This window comes from Syngnathus floridae, chromosome 1, assembly GCF_059516105.1.
Source record: "Syngnathus floridae isolate MCC-2025c chromosome 1, RoL_Sflo_1.0, whole genome shotgun sequence".
Classification (NCBI taxonomy): Eukaryota; Metazoa; Chordata; class Actinopteri; order Syngnathiformes; family Syngnathidae; genus Syngnathus; species Syngnathus floridae.
Genome location: NC_142413.1, coordinates 11,938,932 through 11,959,816, shown reverse-complemented (window position 1 = coordinate 11,959,816; position 20,885 = coordinate 11,938,932). Strand labels below are relative to the sequence as shown.

At 40.0% G+C, this 20,885-nt stretch overlaps 1 protein-coding gene and 1 long non-coding RNA gene across 2 annotated transcripts; one reads left to right on the top strand and one right to left on the bottom strand.

Moving 5' to 3' along the window:
- Positions 1–16: 16 nt before the first annotated feature.
- Positions 17–20,689, bottom strand: cyfip2 (cytoplasmic FMR1 interacting protein 2). Its single transcript, XM_088369851.1, has 30 exons — positions 20,459–20,689; positions 14,940–15,089; positions 14,775–14,864; positions 13,874–13,951; positions 13,068–13,169; positions 12,752–12,933; positions 12,560–12,656; positions 12,234–12,362; positions 12,029–12,133; positions 11,861–11,949; positions 11,530–11,767; positions 10,660–10,812; positions 10,350–10,489; positions 10,122–10,269; positions 9,570–9,723; positions 7,418–7,574; positions 7,243–7,339; positions 7,087–7,163; positions 6,890–6,998; positions 6,681–6,800; positions 6,395–6,594; positions 6,240–6,327; positions 5,966–6,109; positions 5,780–5,870; positions 5,436–5,566; positions 4,107–4,179; positions 3,909–4,003; positions 3,263–3,501; positions 1,828–1,975; positions 17–1,717 (listed from the first exon to the last, which is right to left on the bottom strand). Exons 2-30 carry the CDS (start codon positions 15,054–15,056, stop codon positions 1,550–1,552), a joined length of 3,759 nt encoding a protein of 1,252 aa, XP_088225977.1. The 5' UTR covers positions 15,057–15,089; positions 20,459–20,689; the 3' UTR covers positions 17–1,549.
- On the top strand, positions 7,297–7,932 carry LOC148404119 (uncharacterized). Its single transcript, XR_015857296.1, has 2 exons — positions 7,297–7,604; positions 7,744–7,932. It is a non-coding gene; the product is annotated as an uncharacterized LOC148404119 (long non-coding RNA).
- Positions 20,690–20,885: the final 196 nt, after the last annotated feature.

The window sequence follows — 20,885 nt, the reverse complement described above, 5'->3', positions numbered from 1 at the left end:
TCAAGCATGACACTAATTTTCAATTTAAACATGTTTTATTTCATGGAAATACAACATAATTTCTAATCCTATGCAGGACCACTGTTGTACATTTGATAATCTTTTCTCCATTTTTAATACTTGACTTCAAAACATGGTCACTGGTACAATTACTTAAACAAAGCCTCATGTCACAAATGGAACCATTGATGACAATAAATTACACTTTCATGCTAAGGTTTCGCAATGATATATTTGTGCCTTTTTTACTAGATAAACCTGCAAATTAACAACTAATCAAAGTTGAATAAATATAATAAAAAGATCAAGTTACAAAACAACATTTCTTAATTAAAAATTATTCAGAAAAAGTTCACAAGGTAGGGGTTACTACTGAATAAGTAATTTGTGATTCCTGTGAAAAAATAGGGCTAATTTAGCTTATCTTGATAGCACTGCTAAAGCTAAATTAAAAATGTCCAACAATAATCATTACCGACTATATTCAAGAAATGCTTAATTAATTCTATGTAACTTTTTGTATCATGTTTGTTCATTTCATACATTTACCAAACCAGCGTGAGCCACACACACACTCCAAACTGGTTTATCTAGTACAGCACTGTCATCATACACTGAGAGGTTTTTGTTGTTTAAAACGCCGGAAAAAAGCAAAACATGTTCACCCATCATTGTTTTTTCTTTCTAAATAAGGAATACAATCAGTGTATTCATGAACAGTATATAAAAATTGTTCGACAGGCAAAAGAATGAAAAAGAAATTAGTTTTCCAGTCAGTAGCAGACAAGTATACCAAGGATGTGTAAATAAAATTTTTCATAGTAAAACAAGAACAATTACGACACCCAACACTTCACTTAATTTGACTGTAAAATTTACATTGAAACTAGCGTTGAATTGAAAAAATGTATCATGATAAACAGAGGGGTTTGGAGGTGGTGAAATCAGTAAAAGCAGATGAAACCAGCCAAAGCACATCATTCCCTTTAAAGTCAGCAAATCATTGAAGAAATTACGTAAATGGATAGAGAGAAAACTCTGTCTAGGCATACCAGATGATTACATCAATGAGAAAAAGATATTCTGGTCAGCAGATGTGAGCCCATAGCATCTGTAGTAAGTCGTGCAGCTGGTTTTGTTGCTCAGATTTATTTTGTCAACTTGAGTGATTAGCATCAGAGTAATCAGCAAAAAATCATATTTACCTTATTCTGTGACTCACAGATTCACAGACCTGAAGTACTATTTTGTCATATGCTTACGTAATCCATTCTAGTATGCAGTTGAAAGAATAAGAAAGGGCATGCATGAGTCATGTGTATGTTAAAATAAAATGAGATGTGAAGATATACCTCCACCTCTGGTCTCTCAGTTTCCACTACTCCAAGCATTCTCAGTTTGAGATGATTCATCTTTTAATTTCCTTTAGCCAATGTGAGGAGAAATTAAAGTAACTCCGAATTGAAGGAGACCAGAGATTGGCAAAAAAAATGCATCACATCCGTGAAGAATGTGTGTTTCATTGTATGCTGTATGCTTATATTGGTTTTCAACAAGTGGTAGCCAGGGATTGGTGTATAGGAGGCTGGAAACAGCGAACATGCTCCACAGTGGAACTGTCTGTCTCCACAGCCTTCATGTACTTGTTTAGGATAGCAAAGATTTCATTATTGAGAATCTGGTACTTCCTGATGCGGTCTGCCATCTTCTTTAGTGGCTGTGAAAAAGACAATAGTGAATATATGAATTGCAGTTATTCAACAATGGGATAAACATTCAACACTGAATATACGTGTTTGTACTTCAGTTCGGAAACAGTATACCCACCACATTTTTGATGATCTCATCCTTGCCATCTTGTCTTTGGACTTTGAGCAGGTGGTAGCAGAAGTCAAAGAGATCAAAACGACGTTGCTGTCCCAACAGAACAATGACAGCACAGCCGGCCCAGTTCAGACCGTCCCCAAAGCACTGCCTAAACGTCAAACCACACAAGTAATGCTACACATATGACTTACTGTGGTTAATTGCAACTGTATGTGTTTGGAGTTAAGTATTACAAATATAACTAAAGCCACAGGCACATTGATTCAAGTAAGGTAAGGCTCAGAAATATCTCAGAAATAGTACTTGGATAAATATTTTTATGAGGGATGGGCGAGTACCGATACTAGGTATCGTATCGTTGCCAATACCAGCCTTATTCAAGGTATCGGTATTTGTAGCAGAGGTTGATACCAGTATCAGTTGCTCTCTTGTGGCCGTTTCACTAATAGGAACCACAAAGTAGACGTTACAAGAATAAAAAATTGTCATATTTTCCATACAATTTCAAGGAAAACTGCTACATCTATAGTTCTTTATTATATATTATTTATTATCTGTCATTGTTGTATTTGGCGGGAAATAATATGACTTAAGAGTTTTCCTTAATATCAATATCTGTGACTATTTCATAATTGAGTACTTGTATTGGTATCAGTTTAAAAAAGGCTCCCTAATTTTATCTGGTGGTAATAACATGACCAGTGCTACAGAATCTTATCTCCAGACAATTAACCAGTTTGGATCCATAACAAGAGTCCCGCTGGATTTTCTTTAAGGCTTTGTTCTTGTTCAAATCGCTAGCAAATGCAATCCAGATTGGATTTTTTTTTTGCCCGCATGCAACCAGTATCTGATTTTCAGTCGGAACAGATTAATTCAGATTTTTTTTTTTATTTCAAAATCTAACCATCGTCGGTCTCTTATGTAGTCCGAAATCGGATACGCATCTAATTTTTTGCAATGCAACCCCAGTCGTAACGGCCAGCTCGCATATATCTGACCTGGAAGTCATCATGCACTCAGCCCAGAAGGGGAGGCTGCTTGGGAGTGAGATAAGATTATTTTGATTGTCCATGAATCTGCAAAGATTTTGGAAACTGTATTAACTCTACGTTGGACTTTAATTTAATCCTGTTTGAAACTATTTTAGGTTTCCAAATTACTATTGGTATTTGTTATCAGTGACTACTCGTAGTGGTATCGGTCTGAAAAAAATTGGTATTGTGGCAGACCTTAGGACCAGGCCTCTCACCCAGCAGGCCTGCAGGTAGGGTTTATGTATGTTTCTTGTTACATCATATTGTTTTTGTTTCTTTGATCACTTGTGTCTTGTCTCACTTATTGACAGTCAGTCTTGAAATAGAGACCTGTTCCTTAATTCTTCCACAGTACATCTTTCCGTTTTGACATAGTACATCAATCTGGCGTTACTCACTCTGCTGTGTACTCATGAGTGCCCACTGGAATGCAATACACAAACTGCATTGCACTCCAGAGGCGGTGGAATTCCATGCACTCATCGACATGCATGACACCATTGGTGGGAGGAGGCCCGCGCCACACCCCATCTTGCAAAAAGCTCCGGATGCGGGTCAGGATGACCTCAAACATGGAAAGGCCGCAGCACAGGCGCTCTTTGGTCAGCAAATCTCCCTCACGTGCAATGGCAATTTGCTACCAGAAAGACAAAACAATGAAATTACATTAGTAGTGTTTTGGGCAGCCTGTTTTAGTTTTAGTCTATTCTTTGCTGTCATTTTAGTTTTGGTCATGTTCATACTCTTTTTAATGGAGTCAAATTTTAGTCGAATAAAGGTCTGAGCATTTGATACCTATTTTCATTTTGGTCAGAATTGTCTCTGACTATTTTAGTCTAGTTTTATTATATAAACGTATCCGTATATACATGCACACACACGCACACACACGCACGCACACGCACACACATATATATGTGTGTGTGTACGTGTATGTATGTGTGTATATATATATATGGATATATATATATATCCATATATATATATATATATTTTTTTAATTTAATTTTATTATTTTTTTTAGTTTAAATGGGCACAAGATACCTGAGGGGTCCCCAGCCTCTCAATCAGAGGCACAAGGTGAAGAGGGGCATACTTTGCTTCGAGCCTTTTCATCCTCACTTCCAGACGCTCTCCCTCTACACATCACAGAAACATTTATTTATGTGACGTGTATTACACACTCAAAAAAACACACAAAGAGTCATCCATTCTGTTTGAATAATTTCTAGCCAAAAATACCTTTGATGTATACTCTCGGCAGAATGTTTTGGAAGGGGGCAGCATGAAGAAGGTCACACACTTCTTCCTGTGACTGATATTAAAAAAGTATACAAGATAAAATAATTTGAATGAGATGTAATTTAAAATAAAACACACAAACAAACAGAAACATCCTTCCAGAGCATGCATGCAAGCCATGAAGTGATATTAAATTCTTATTCATTCACCATACTTTCCTATCCACAGTCTATGTATGCTGTGTCAATTCGATGTCTATATCTGAGAAATCTAATGTTTAATGTTTGGGTATGGTTTTGGTAGTTTAAAACAATGAGAAAATTTATAAAAGATACTTTTAAGGGTGTCAGTATCACTGTTGATTTGGCAGTGAAAATGAAAGCATGTGGAATTGGGTTGATTGGAGAAGGCCAGACACACAAGACGGGTTCTAGTTGATGCAAAATGTTTTTTTAAGGGGGTTAAGGTCAGAGCTCTCAAGTCTTTCAATAACAAAGGGCGGTATGGACTTTTCTTTGTACATATGGACACATTCTAGAGCAAAAAAGGTTTTCCCAAAACTGTTCTTATTGAATAATGGAACTGTCTAAACTAAATGAAGCAGAATGCTAAATAATTTATTTGTGCATTCATGACAGCAAGAGCCATGCAATAATAAAAGCAAGACACATGCAACTATGTATGTTAAAAAACAATAAATGTATGTACAAGTGTGCATTTCAAAAGTTTAGTTTTAAAAGAAAGACAGATGTGCAAACAAGAACATGCATCTAGAATCGGAATAAATGCATGGAAGCACATGACTGCAAAGGCAACCCTCCCAAAATGTGATATACTTTCCTCAGTGGATGAAAAACACATTGGGATTCTTATACCCCAATGTTATTGCTTTATCACTAATTGCCTTTCTTTAGATCTCAGATAATTCCACAATGTTTTTGTAGGCTTGATGGGATATAAATCGTGTCATGCAAACAGTACAGAGAAAAGAAACACAGCAAGCCAAACTAAAACGAGAATAACAGAAAGAAACAACTCATTTCAAAGTTTTCTAGATAGCAATATACAAAACCCATGTCCTTACCACCTGTGGTTGATGCCAGCGTGCAATGAAAAATAGAATCATAGTTTCAAGATTAAACTCACTGCAGCACTCAGACTGGGGCCTGAAAGACCGCCTGTGATAAGTGATTTAGAGAAAATCAACATCTTAAATAAGGCAGAAAACTTCAGGCTCCCAGACGAACGACATAAGACATGCACAGTCCAGGCTGGCGGCTCTTATTATACCAGCTCAAACTGTCACGCCCGCCATAGAGTTAGTCTTACCAGAGCTTGCTCGATGAGCAGGCAGAAGAGGATGGCGTTCCCCACCTCCCTCAAGCTCTGGAAGACATCTGTCTTGAGCTCAGCATACTCAATAATATCCTTGAGTTGATGGTGGAAGAACTCCAAGATCCCTACAACGAAAAGAGTATGGGAATCTTGCCGTACTCTTTCTATCAGCTAGACATTACAAAACTCAACTATAAAATACTTTACCAAATCAAATGTGTTTGGTAAAAAGTCGACTATACTTCTATCTAAGACTACTGGGATGAATCGAAAAGGATTTGTTGACCCACATTGCGACAGAGCATAATTTATGGTTAAAACAGAGAAGAAAGGCTTACCTGGGGAGCCATATTCGTGGCGGGGTAGGCGACAGATTTTGGGCATAACTTCGATGAGTGTTTTTACATACTGCAGAACGGTGCCCTGTAACTACAGAAAAATGATGCACGTCATGTTAAGATTCCATAAAAAATAGGTGGAATGGAAATGTTTAGGAAGGCCAAGTGGAAAATGATGATGAATACCAAGCTCTTGACAATCTTTAGCAGCTCCTCCATCACAACAGCAATGCCTTGGTAACCAAGAAGACGACAAATAGTCTTGAAATGAGGTGGGCCAACAAAGTTCCTGTACGAGCTATATATGTGAGAGTAGGCAATGTTCAGAGGCTAGGAGGAAAAAAGGAGACAAAGAAAGAGTCAGTATCAGCCAGCAAATTACATACAGTGACAGTCGGTTTCAACCCAAGGAGTTGAAAAATCATTTTGAAAATTGAATGTGTGGCAGACAGTGGCATACCTTGGACCCATACAGGTAGTAAGGCTGTACATTGGCTGGCTTGTCTCTCTGAGGCTCTTGGGTGAAAGGAATGGCTGTGCGTACAAATCTGAAAAGAAAACATGCTTAAAACAATTCACTATTTATATAAGGTGTATCTGAAAACACAGACAGACCGGTTTGTGGATCCGTTGTAGCAATAATTAGGGAGGAAATCGAAATTCAGCTCCCAAAAAACATGAAGTGTAATTCGACCGTAGGGAGCTGAGACGTTGTGATTGGCCTCACGGAACATGGCATCAAAGCTGTCCAGGGTCATGTGCTTGGACAGAAGCCGGTGGGTGAGTCTGTTGATCTCCAGAAGCCACTCCAACTCCTAACCAAGTGCGATGCAAAGTATTGCATTTAGAACTAAAACTGAAAGCTGAACTATTTTATTGGGCTACGGTATGTGATCTTTACCACAATAGATGTGAGATCCTCGCTTTCAAAGCGGCTGATGGCATGATCCAGAGATTTATACATGGCAGCAGAGATCCTCTGGGTGATAAGACGGTTTAGGTCAATGGAGCGACCCAGAAGCTGTAGCACACAGAAGGAACAGAGTTTAAAAAAAAAAAAAAATACATGAACTCCGCAGTTATACAATATGCTCGAGTTGTTTCCAGTACCTGCACATGTCTCTGTTTTAGCAACGTCTCATAGCGGTTTGAAGGAGGGTATGGTATAATCACCCCATAGTTTTTACATTCTGCTCGGAAGCGCTTATCAAGCAGGACACTGTGGGGGGGGGGGAAAAACTCTTAAATGGGTACAAGATATTGCGCCAACAACATGAAACTTAATAAATCCAATTCACACTTCCTACCTGCCAGCCATTGCTTTGTAGTAGGCAAATATCTGATCAGCTAACTTGTAGACAAACTGATCAAAGCAAAGGTTTACCTGCGAAGGAGAAAAAAAACATTTCAAGAAACTGACATAGAATAATGACATTTGAATTGAATTAACCCTTAAAGATCACCTCTGCCTCAATTTCATCATAAAGGAACTGCTTCTTGAACTTCGTGAGAGCATAGTAGCCACTGTCATTGTACAAATCCAGTGGGTACAGCACATATCTAGGCAGATGAAGAAAACACTAAATGCAAACCATTTTGCTCAAAACCCATTTGATTTGTTAAGGAAGTCAGACTTACTCCATCATTGATGGTTCCTTGGTCTCCAGGATGTGGTCAGTGAGAATCCATGGCATGGACATCTCAATAGGGAACTGGATTCTGCGACCCATGGTCAGTTCAAGGAAGAATTCTCTAAACCAGAGCTGGGACAAGTCACAACACTGCTGCAGGGCCTCTGGACATTGAAAGAACACAACAAAGTGAGGTATAGTATTTCATCAAATAAATGCACATCAATACACTTGACTCATTTTTTATATAGTTCTCCTGTTATGTAGTAAAGCATCGCAGCCATACAACTATTAAGACACAAAAGGAACTTAATATAAAATTTGGTGTGTTAGGAGGACCATTTTCACTTATCTGGGAAGGCTTTCTGCAACATTTTGGGGCCTGTCTTTCGGACATTAACATTTGTAAAGTCAGAAGTCAGAGACAAGAGGCCCTGACTCTCAAACTTGGGTCAAGTTCATCTCAATGGTGTTCAATTGAAGCCTGGATGATTGTGGAACAAATAAAAATCCTGACTATTTTGATTGAGCTTGATTAGTGATTTAAAAACTTTGCTTACCTGGCATCTGGGGGATTGTATTTTGCACAATTTCATGTGGAAATGTGTGTTGGTAAAAGAAAAAAAAAGGTCCTTGGATCTTTGCATTCTTGAATTTTGAAAAGAAAATTCCTTGAATCTTTGAAAACTCATCTTTAGATATAATTCAAAATCTAAATAACTAGAATATCAAATATTTAAATAAATTAGCAAGGAAGTAAAATAATAAATAAACTGGAATAATAGCAATTGAGAAAAAAAAAAAACTAAAACAAATAGTACATGTTTCTGTGTATTTTGGCCTCTTAGGGGCAGTGAAGTGCCATGCATGGATAGAGTAGAGTTACATGCTTACGATGAGAACAAACGAAGTTGCAATTGAACTCTAAAGGAGTTCAATTATTAATTAGAGTTCAATTAATAGAGTCTCTATTAATATGAGCTGTTTCTCGCAGATTGAGAAGATATTTTGTGTGAATGTGTGTGAGCGTTTATGTAATTAGTTTTCAGTTAGCATTTACATGGGCTCCTCCGTTGACTTTAACATGATAGCTAGCAATGTTTTCACTATAACGCTTTTTTTTTTAAATGTACAAGTGCGTAATTATTTTTTGTTGATCATTTAGTTTTTCATTAAACTCCAACTAGGGTGTCATTAAAGTACGCTCAGAAATTGTACAATCACATATGCTATGCAAGCAACATGCTGCATTCCGGGTACTTTCGCAATGTCTTGAATTTGTTAACACACTGCGCCGTTCTGCACTTTTATTCCATTATAACGTTTTAAAGATCGAGAGAAGCCAAGATCAAAATTGCAATCAAATTTCGATTAATCGTCCAGCCCAAGGTGGAAGTTATCCAATCATCTAACCAAGCCTATATGGAAAACACTTTGTGCACTCAGGCAAAGTCATGATGCAAAGTAAAAGAGCCAAAATGTCTGGTAAAATGAATCAAGATTCAGGGGTAAGTTGTCAAGGACAAGGACCCCAACCTGTGGTGGTTCTACACTGAATTACTCCCTGGGAGAAACTATTTCCGGTTGTGCCGCCGCCCCGGGAGGCCACTCGTGTCGCCTGTGCCAAAAACCGCTACTGTCGGAGGGGGTACTTATTCTCACGGGTTGACTTAGTGTAATAGGGCTGCTGTTAGAATTAGTACCCCCTGTAAATGTGCTTAGGGAAGGGGAACCTATTCAAATTTGCTACACTTGGTGAAAACACCCCCAGGAAGACACAAAAAGTCAGTTGATGTCGAGGGTTCACAGTTTTAAAATAGGAAGGGGGTACCTATTCTCGTGGGTTGACTTATTCTAATAGGGCTGCTGTTAGATTTAGTGTCCCCCTTGTAACTTGACTTGGTGTGGGGTGAACCTGTTCAGATTTGCTACACTTGGTGAAAACACTCCAAGAACACGCAGAAAAAATAAATGGATGCTGCCATGAACTGTGCTGCCAGGCCCTACCGGGAGAAAAAAAGGACTCCAGGCTTGAGTCACTGAAGCCACTGCTCATGCCACCCCCCACGTGACATAAAAAAATGCTGCCTTGTGTCGCCCGTGCTAAAAACCACTACTGACCCCAACTGCCTTGTTCAAAGAGGAGATGTTGTCCTCACCACTGAAGTTGAGCAAGTGTGTGAAGAAGAAGGATTGTTTGTGAAAGTCTTCTATGGCGACCACAATGGGTCCATCTAGACTGCTGCGCAGCGTCTTTTTAGAGCCACTCTTGTCAGCGATCAATGACTCCAACATAGTACGCACCATGTACAGCTGCAGGGAACACAAAGAGGGACTTTGAAGAAGGAAGAAACCGCACACAATGCACTACACACTGGACAGTTTAATGGGATTGATTACAAGAGCAACTCTATTGCATACTATACTGTACTGTACAATTAATTGTAAGAGCAATAGCAATACTATTCTCTTGCTACTACTGCAGCAGTAACCATAAAGAAAATTAAAACTAAGTATATTACCGATGATGGGAAGAAACCGTGTTGAATTTAATCGTCTCGCATTGATGTAATAAATGAAGTGGCTGATAAGTGTACAGTATTTGCAAACAAACATTAGTTGAGAGGAATTACACAAAGCATTTTGACTTGATGCTCATTTGTGTCATCATGTCTGTCCCTTTTGATGGTAATAACTCCAATGACACTTACTTGTGTGCTAGACGGTCCCACAGCTCTCCGCGGCACCTTGATATCAAAACCTCCTTTAGGGTCCTTCTCCCCCCTCAGACACGGATCATTTGGAGGTTCCCTCGCCCCCTCCCAGTCACAAACGGTTTTACGAATAGCTTGAAGAACACTGAAGAGAAAGAAAATGGGATGATGAAGTCACACAATACATTGCATGGTTATACTTTTGATCATATGATAGTTATGTACCTAATGAGAACATTCTTCTTCTTGCGCACAGCTTGGCGCAGAGGCTCTCGGAGTGTCATTTGGGCAAAGTCCTGCAGAGCTGCGTAGATGGTATTCCTGATAGCCTGATTGAAAACGGACTCCATTCGGCCCATCAGGACCTGATAGTCACAACGACATCGGCATGAGTACTGAATGTTTAACACCACACTTGTAACTGCAAGAACATTTTCAAAATATGTAGATGAAAGACAAAAGCTGGTTTGTTTGTCAGAATGAGAGCATAAATAAATCAGCTCAAAAGTGTAGAGAGACCAGGGCTCTTTTGTACCTGAAGGCCTTTAATCATGGCAATCACTTCCACCAGAGCAAACTTCTCCTCACTGGTGTAATTATAACGTGTGGCTCGTTCATACTCCTCTGCTGTGCCCGGACAGTCCTTATTACAAAATTTATCTGTGGGATGGACCAGCTTCCATGAATACTGAAAAAGACAAAAAGGTTCGATTACTTTGATGGTGACTTTAAGAATACAGGTTATCGGGTACACCTACACATATTGCGCTACTATAACACAAGAGATGTATCATTCTCAGTTTGAATGGATATGTTTTAGTTAATATTCATATAATTATGCTTGTTTCAGTCGTGTACAATTACAACTACACCATCAAATCAGTCTATCTATTTTCATAGGTTATGTGGTCCCAATTGATTTTGGGCAAGAGGCAAGGTACAACTTGAACTGTACAAACCAAACAATCATTTATAATCACATCCACATCAATTTGCAATTTACAGCCTATTATGCACCTAATATGTACTATATGTTTTTAAAACTTTGAAAGAAGCCATGGCACCCTGAGAAGACCCATGCAAATACGGTATGAACCAAAGTTAGAACCCTTTTGAATTCCTTTAATTGTGATGCAGACACATAATACCCCAAACTGAAAAGTTTTTTCTTTTTTTCAATTTCATTGCACGAGAGGGAAAAAAAATCCTCTCCGGTAATTTCATAAGGTGACGAAAAAAAGGAGACAAAAAGCCCCCAAAAATATAATTGAGCATTATCATCTTCGTAGGTAAACTCTCTGATACAGCTCTTGTGTTGGATCACAAAAATATTGTGCAGGTCTACCAACTGTATTCTGCGACCCGTGAGCAAGCTATCCTTGGTAATTTGACAAGTATTACTCACAACTTCCATGACATGCGTACTCCACTTGGACAACAACTGCAGACCCCTGAGTGAAAGGTCAAAAAGCTCTCTGTATTCCTCATCTGATTTCTGGCTGTCCAGACCTGAGCCCGTCACCACTTCGCTGTTGCTATAGCGCGCCAGCTCAGAGATGAAGCGAATGTGGTCCTCTCTGATCTGCACCATTTGCTCACATAGGTTGTACTGTGGTGAAATGCTGCTCTGGGTGCACGTCCATCTGTGTGCAGAGGGGAGACACGGGAGGGCTCATATGCTTCAAGAAAGGAAGGAAAGCTGTTTATATGAAAGTGGGTATTAATGGGTTTCTTACTTGGACTTGTTTTCCTCGTAGTGAGCACTTGTCTCAATGTAGCGGGACAACTCTATCTGCATGTCTCCAAAGAGTGGCACCACTTGAAGCTTAAAGGCACACGAAAAAAAGTCTCTTCTGATTTGTTTGATTTTGGACAAAGATCTATTGAAAAGGTCAAAGTCTTACTTTAAAGAACTTGTCGATCTTGCTAAGGTTGATCCTCTTTTTGGCATCTAGTTTGTAGATATTACTCACATTTCCATCCATCAGGTACAGACCAAAGCCCATCACCTGACATGAGAACATACGTGTTGTTTTAATGTGGAAAAAGGCAAGCTGAAGCACATGACTACTGTAAAAGATCGGGTAAGAAAGCATTAAATGTGTGTACCTTGAGAAGCATGTGCTTCTCACTTGGAGTCAAATACATCTTGTTCTCATAATAATCTACACAGATGTTGACAATATCTGCCAAAAGTTCTTCATAACCTGGAATCACTTCCAACTGTTGGTGCAGGCACTACAAAAACACACAACAAAGGGAAGGAGAGAATGTTTAAAGTTTGTAAACCTATGGCTCTACCAACAATAAAGTAGCTTTTTAGCAAAACCGGAACGCTGTTGTTGTGGTGATACCAGCAAGGCTTCACAACATGTACCAGCAAAATTACACAATTTGGAAGGGATAACCCAAGGAGTAGAAATTAACAGGTAAACCTGAGTGATCCTGTTGTGGTTGGCTAAGAACATTGAAAGATTTTGAGATTCCTGGATGGACTGAGGGTCAGCCATCTTCCTCAGGAACTGAGCAGCCCTGGAGACAAAGACAGTCCAACATAAGAACCAGTTCCCTTTTGGAAAAGCCAATGCAATAATGAGAAAAGCTTCGACGTGTCCGTGGAACAGTACCTTTTATAAGCAGAATGATCGTTCTTTACGCTACACTTCATGTTTTTCAGTTCGTCCAGTACAGCAAACATGTTGATAAATTTTCCCAGAGTGAGCAGATAGGCCTCAGAAACAAAGTCTTTCCTTCTCTCAGCATGGCAGAGACGCTTCACTTCGCTACAGAAACGTTCTATAGCTTTCCGCTACATAAGGGAAAAGGAATTGAAAACCATAACACAGAATTATTTGCAGCAATATTTGGTTGATATAAAATAGTACTTGCTTTAGCCTTTTATGCCTTTACAGGTGCTTAAATAATCACATAAAAATGTCTTACTTGGAAGTACATAAACTTCATGAGCTTGGTGACTTCTGGCTCCAACACTTCCACTGTTTTCTCGTAGATCTCAACCCTGTTGGGTTGCTCGTTGCATTTCACCTAATAAACACAAGAGAGCACTATTACATATCTCGCCAATGTAATTCTTTTAAGTTAAAGTTAACGTCCCAATGATCGTCACACACATTTGGGTGTGGTGAAATTTGTCCTCTGCATTTAACCCATCCCCGTGTGATTTTGATCCATCCGCTGGGGGACAGGGGAGCAGTGAGAATGCCGGTGCCGCGCTCGGGAATCATTTGGTGATCTAACCCCCCAATTCCAACCCTTAATGCTGAGTGCCAAGCAGGGAGGCAATGGGTCCTATTTTTATAGTCTTAGGTATGACCCGGCCGGGGTTAGAACCCACAACCTTCCAGTCTCAGGGGGGACACTCTACCACGAGGCCACTGAGCTGGTATGTAGTTCTGATATGGAACTACAAATTAATTGTGGACATTTCAAATTTGGGGTCAATTCAGGACCTAATGCTGAAGTACATGATAAGTTGCTCCGATAAATAAAAGAATGCTGACAAGTGGTTCCATAAAATATGAATACACCTTCTATACTATAGAATCTATAGTATATTTTTTGGGTGTTTTCTTGATTTGTGAGAGGTATTCTCCCCCACCCATCAAAAGAGGAACTTGTGGGTTGAAGATGACAATACAACAAACACCATACTTAATTTTACAGTACTGTGAATTGAAAGTAAAGTCTGAGTCCACCAATCAACATTCGTTCGCATGTCTGAGTGTTACCTGCGGAATAGCTCGAGAGCAGCTTCTCCAAGTGTAAAGCATCACTGCATACTCATGTCCTTCTTCCAGCATTTCATTCTGCACAAAATGAAAAAGTAATAATGATGTGAATGATGTTCAACCATGTGAACAATATCTCCTGTCATAATCCAATTCAAATAAAAATGTTAACTTTATATTGTTAATGACTTTATGGCCATTACCTAATGGTGTCAAGTATGCTTACTTTCCGCCTCATTAGTTCCTCATTAGTACCAAACATACAATTAAAAAAAAACTGACAGAACATCTTAGATGAAATAACAGCATACATACGTATTTCAAACCGAAAGAACATTTGAGCAATTGTTATTTTTTTCGACGTTTGTTAATTGCACACAGCATTTTGACAATTAATTGTTTATCATTTTACTATGTGGAGGTTTGTGTTTAAGCTAGAATGTCTTCATGGAATCGCACGTACAATTGCTCTCAGATGAGTAACCTGTTCCATAATGAATGTGCACTTTATTAATATTTCAGCAGAGGAACAATTCTTCCATTCAGAAAGAGGTGAGACACAGTTCTCAATCCCTCTTGCTCTAGTATCCTCAAATAGACTGGCTTCAGCCTAAGTGGGACTTCCTGATGAAATAGAGTTGAATAAAGCACAGCTTCCCTTATTTGTAAGTCCAGTCACACTAGTCACCTTACAACATCATTCATGGAGGAGGAAGTTGAGAGGAACTTTGCCTGGCTCAAGTGTGTGAACATGGTGATATCAAAACTAGAATCAATTTGCAGAGGCTGCACATCACATTTGGCTTTGTCGTACTTATTAGATGGGGAAAGAACAGACCGGATGCCCATACTATTGAGGCCAGTCACATTGAACTGTTTGAAAATCGAAAGCAGGCCTCACCATGCTGGAGTGGACTGTAGCTTGCTCAATATAACGAGCGATGCCAGTCACAAACGCGTTCCTATCTTCAAAGTTGGTATCAAAATTGGCCTGGAGAAAAAGAGATTAGTGAGCAGAGTGAGACACTTTGACACTTATCAGGTGACAGCATGGGTGGGGTTGTACCTGGTACATAATGGAGGAGGGAGGGGGTTCAATGCATGGCTGCTGGTCTGGGAGGGGGAGTTCCTCCAGCAGGTCCACATTGGATAGGGCATCTTCCAGGGTCACGTGGGTCGTCATGGTTACAAAACCTCACTCACACGACACTCAAGTCTGAAAGACGGAAAGAGAACATGAGATGAATAGCCAATAAAAATCCTACACAGTGACTTGACATGTGTTTTGTCTGTGGTGTCTTGACGACCACGCTATATGGGGTGGAGCAAGCTACTTCTACTTAGAAAAGCAGAGACCAGAGTGTGGAAAAAGAAGCCGTGGTGACAGCACGTAAAAACAGAACGAGTGGAGGCAGAACTTAGTTAGCATTAATACCAAGTATTGTGCAAATCTGTGGATGTACCGCAAGCAGATGGCACATTGCCATCTAAGGCTATCACTATCAAATAATTTAGAATTGATTATTATGTGTATCATTACATCGATTAATCGTCTAAAAATGGATTTTGCATGAAAGTTTATTGTAAAATAGTTTTCCATTAATTTTTATAAATTATTATTGTTACTGATTTTTATTTGGCATTCATCAATGATGAAACAAAAACAAGCAATATCACAGTGCCGCCACCCATTACACATTCATTCATTCATTCATTCATTCACCATCCGAACCGCTTCTCACGTGGTTTGCAGGCGTGCTGGAGCCTATCCTAGTGATCTCTGAGAACTAGGTGGGGTTCACTCTGAACTGGTTGCCAGTCAATCGCAGGCACACATAGACAAATAACCATTCACGCTCACAATCATACCTATGGACAAAACTACCATGCATGTTTTTGGAATGTGGGAGGAAACTGAAGTGCCTGGAGAAAACCCACGCAGGCATGGGGAGAACATGAAGCCTCCGCACAGGATGTCTGGAGCTGGGATCAAACCCTCAACCTCTGAACTTTGAGACGGATGTGCTAACCAGTTCTCCACCATGCTGCCTGGTTAGTGATGATTACACTGAGACAAAAACCCACTTCTGTAGGTGCTTAGTCCGTCATTTTTTTTATTTTTTATTTTGGCATCTATCAACTATCGTCGTCATAATGGGCACTCATCAGCAAGAGTGTCTGACAGGATGCCCAACTCCGGAAGCAATATATAATTAATGTAATACTTCATCTTCAATGCTGCTAGGAATGTAGTGTTCCTCATAAGAAAGTGCAGCCTTTGCCCTTTTTTTCATGACAATCACTACTAGCACAACTGCGGCAACATAAGCTCTTAATGCTCATCATGGGTCTCTGGGAATTCGTGTGTATATCTGACCCAGCAGACAAAGTTGACGGGGCCAATAATCGGTTTAATATGCACAGCCAGAAGCGTAAAGATGCGTGTGGAAAATAAATGAGCCAGAATAAACTATTAGGTGTGACCTTCTCAGACTCTGAGTTCCTACCTGTGCACTGGTACTGCAAAACATCACATTGTTGACCTTATTCATTCATTATTTTCATTTACTCAAATGAATTAATAATATATCGACCAGAGCTCACCAATTCCAGCCCTCTGGGTCTGGTGTCCTGCTTATGTCTCCCTGGTGTTACATTCTCAATTCAAATGATCAGATAAACAGCAAGGTGTACAGAAGCTGATCATTTGAGTCAGGCGTGTTGCAGCAGTGAGACATGGAAAACATGCTGTACACCGGACCCAGAGGACCAGAATCAGGGACCCCTGATATAGATTGTCCGTCCGTCCGTCCATCCGTCCATCCATCCATCCATCCATCCATCCATCCATCCATCCATCCATCCATCCATCCATCCATCCATCCATCCATCCATCCATTTTCTAAACCTTTTTTCCTCCCAAGGGTCGCGGGCGAGCTGGAGCCTATCCCAGCTGACTTCTGGCAGTAGGCGGGGGACAACCTGAACTGGTTGCCAGCCATTCACACTCACTCACACCTGCTGGCAAATACGATTGCTCGATCAGCCTATCATGCATTTCTTTGGAATGAAGAAACTAGAGCACTGAAGGCAACCCACGCTGGCACGGGGAGAACATGTAGGAAGCTGGAGCCAAAGAACAACGTGACAATGACAAGAGAGAACTTGCCCAACTGTCACATATAGAAGATGAGGACTTTGATGGATTTGTGTATGAATATCAATTAACAATAATGTGAGTACAGTACAGTTCGCAATTAAATAGTAGAATAAAGTACAACCAAACTCACTGTCTTGCTCCCATTACGTTTTTCTTGTTCACCATAACTCATGGCATGCATGCACCCTATAATGCCGTGCATCCTATGTGTGGATTAAGTACAAAATAGCCCCCACAAATTGAGTCTGCACCTCTCAGCCCGAAGCCTTATGGTGTGGAAAATACAATACTCAGAAACAACCTCAAAGAGATAATGTACAAAGTTGTTCCAAATACAAGGTTTTGATTTTATAGACTTGAATCACCCAGAAAGACAGGTATGTAATTATTCTCCTTATAGAAAAGTACAACTTAGTAGACGTGACTAGCGTTTAACAGAGCTGCTGAGCGTAGATCCTATTCACATTTGTGAACACAGGCCTTTAAAGCTTTAGTTGGCTGAATAAACTTTCCCACCCTATGCTAGTCTCTGAGTGTGCATGTGTGCTCATCACCTTTACACAGCAAAGGGCCCCACTTCTTCACAATGGTGTTTAGAAGAGCTAGGCTTATTTTATACTATTTGGAGAGGTTTTTTTTTTGGGTCAAGATTAACCGTATTAATAAAAAACATTATAGGCAACTTTAAAGATCAAAATCATGCGGTAGTCTTCGTGGGTGTGTATGTGTGTAAAAATGAATACTGCCAATATTCAGATTTTAAAAGTGAATTCTGTGGATAACAGATGGCAGGTGACTAAGCAGCTCTACTCATGACAGGATCAACCAATGAACTTGCATGAGAAAGTGACCCTGTGACAATCAAACAGTGAGAAACAAATGAGAAGGTAACATGGACAATTTATTAACATCACTCAGATAAACATACTGGATTATTAAATTAATAAATCTATGACAGTGCAGTTCAAAGTATTATGGCAACGGAATATTCTTTTTTATACTATTGCAGAGAACTGTGGCCAGAGTCTGATACTACTCAACACACACTGAGCGAAAGTGTGTCAAGTAAAGGGTCACACTGCTCAATGTAGTCCCCTGCCTCGGGGTTGCCTTTGTTACATTGATTCACCCCCACCAAACAAAACCACTCTAGAGCATTTCCAAACACACGTTCCAGCAAAGTCTGTGACGTGTACAGTATTGGACATTGGCTAGTATGGCCCGACCCCATCAATGACATGTTTTTATTTTAGACCAGTTACAATGGACGTTTGTTCGAAAACATGTGACCAATCACATTCATTATTCTGTGTAACACAGAAAGCAAAGGGTTGGGAGGGTTAGGGTTAGCATTACAAACAAACAGAAAAACAAAACATCTATAATTATTTGGTCTTTTCTGTCTTATGGCTGTTTAATATGCATGCTAGGGGAAGCCTGAAAACCCACAATTCAAATCCAAAGCAATAAATGTGAAGGACACATGGTACCCACTTGTGGACCTTGCTGCAAATATAACTATAACTATAAGCATTGTTCCCTTTACACCTAGAGGCATTACATTATTACAATGTCAAGAATAGAAATTCTGATTATCTGTCAGAAATCTGAAACTGCCACACCATTAAGAAGACTACATTACACAAACTAAAAAGATCGACAATAAAAACAAAAAGATATAATTAGAAGACACATCTACCCAAAAGGGTATCTTCTGTGTAATATCTTAATTATTGTGACGATTGCTTACAATTATATGTAGCACTGTACTAAATAAAACGCAGGGACTGCTTTCTTATTTTTGCATATTTTTAGCTACATGAGAGTGCATAATGCGCTAACAGTCTCATTTTGATCAAGAAAGTATTGTGATGAAATTTTCTGTAGGCATGACAAAAGAATCAACGTGATTTTGCGGTAATAACAATCAATGTGTAGATTTGCTCGAGAATTGAATGTGAAGATGATCTTAAGGGGAAATGAGAGACCTTGAGAAGAGACCACAGATGGGAGGGTCATCCTGGAAGAGGGACCCGCCCATCTGTGGTCTCTTCTCAAGGTTTCTCATTTCCCCTAGTTGGAGTTTTGAGTTTTTCCTTGCCCTCCTGGGAGTTTAAGATCAGGGGATGTTTGAGAATATTTGTCATTTTTCACATGTCCTGAGTGTTGTTAGTCACCTAAATGTTGAACAGAGGCTGTGATGTACCGAAGTCAAATTCCTTGTTTGGCACGCTCAAACATGGCGAATAAAAACTCTTGAATCTTGAAGAAAAACACCTATGAACACTAGCATATCCAGTTTGATGTCCTGAAAAATTATAGGCATGCCATTTAAAGCAAATGTTTATCTTGGAATACCTCTCAGTAAAGATTATTCTGTCCAGTTTATGTGGTGATATTCAGAAATTCAAAAATTAGAGACACATCAGATGACGTAGTGTTGTCCAAATACAAACTATTCAAACACAATCCACTATGATTTGGACTGTTGCAATCAAAACAGAGCCTTATATTTGGTGTAAAGCACAATGCATGAAAATACTCACTGGGTGTCATTAGATCATTCAGTTGTAGCCAATGATGTATTTTGAGAGCTGGACAGAAAATAGTGCCGTATTTCATACTGATGTTGAATGGCGCTTTGGAGGAAAATTCACGGTCTAGACGAGAGTAATATTTGGTGAAGCGTGAGGTCAACTACAAATCGTGACATCACAGCTTTGGGTGAGGGGCTGAATTACACATTCACAAAATAGTGCGGAAGGCGTGGGAGATAAGGAAGTAAAGTGTGCACGGCTGTATGCACGTCGATCGCGTGTTTACATTGGAAATTGTTCTTTTTGACGTGGAGCAGAAGTAGGCGAAAACTGAATGTCATTTGAGCATCAGTCACAGGCCCGCAGGCGTGCCACCGTGAGAGCAGTGAATGTTGACACCTCGCTCACTCTCATAGTCACGCTGAACCTCCTAACACAAAATAACGAGTCGGTTATCAGACGACTTCATTTTAAATACCACAGTGGAAGTTTTCCCCTCCGTTTGAGAAGGAGAAAAATCGCGTGGCCTCCATCACTCATCCGTGCACTTGCTGCGCTCTCTTCACCCCACCCATCTCACATCAGCTACGATGCCGCTGGAAGCTAACGGAAATTCCGTGTGTGGGAATAATAAAAGAGAGCCGTCTCACTCTCGTCTATCAGTCAGGAACGCCCAACGACCCACTAGTGTCTGTAAGCACTAAATAATACCTATTATGTGTAAGCACTAAATAATACCGAGAATGATGCACCGTGTGAGCAGGAAGTGAGGCGGAAAAATGAGCTTCTCGCTCACTCTCCAGCCATCATCAGTACACAGATCACATCACCAGCGAAACCACGCTCATCTTCGAGAGACGCTTCATCCATGGCAAGGCGGCCACATACCTGCAAATCTCATGTCCGTCCGACGATACAGGAAGGCGGGCGGACAGTAGCGCGGTCTGCAACGCCGTTCCGACCTCTTCTCCGCCTTTAGCACGTCTTGAGACGAGACTGATGCTCTATTTTTTTTTTTTTTTTGCCCCAGTGCCTCCCCAGCTCTAATCCACCCCACACAAAGAGCAGAAAATGGCTGCAAGTGCAGTTTCTTAAAGGGACAGTCTCACTGGCGTCGACATGATCAGGATGACAATGAGTCAAACGTGATCGGCTTTCCTCGATGATTCGTGTCCACAGCAAACATCCATCATCTGTATGCTAACCCTAACCCTAACCCTAACCCGCACATTAGCCGATGTTTTAATATAAGTGCATTAAATAATATGTAATATAATTTTTTACCCCTTTTCTGTTTCCAGTGACACTCTTTGGA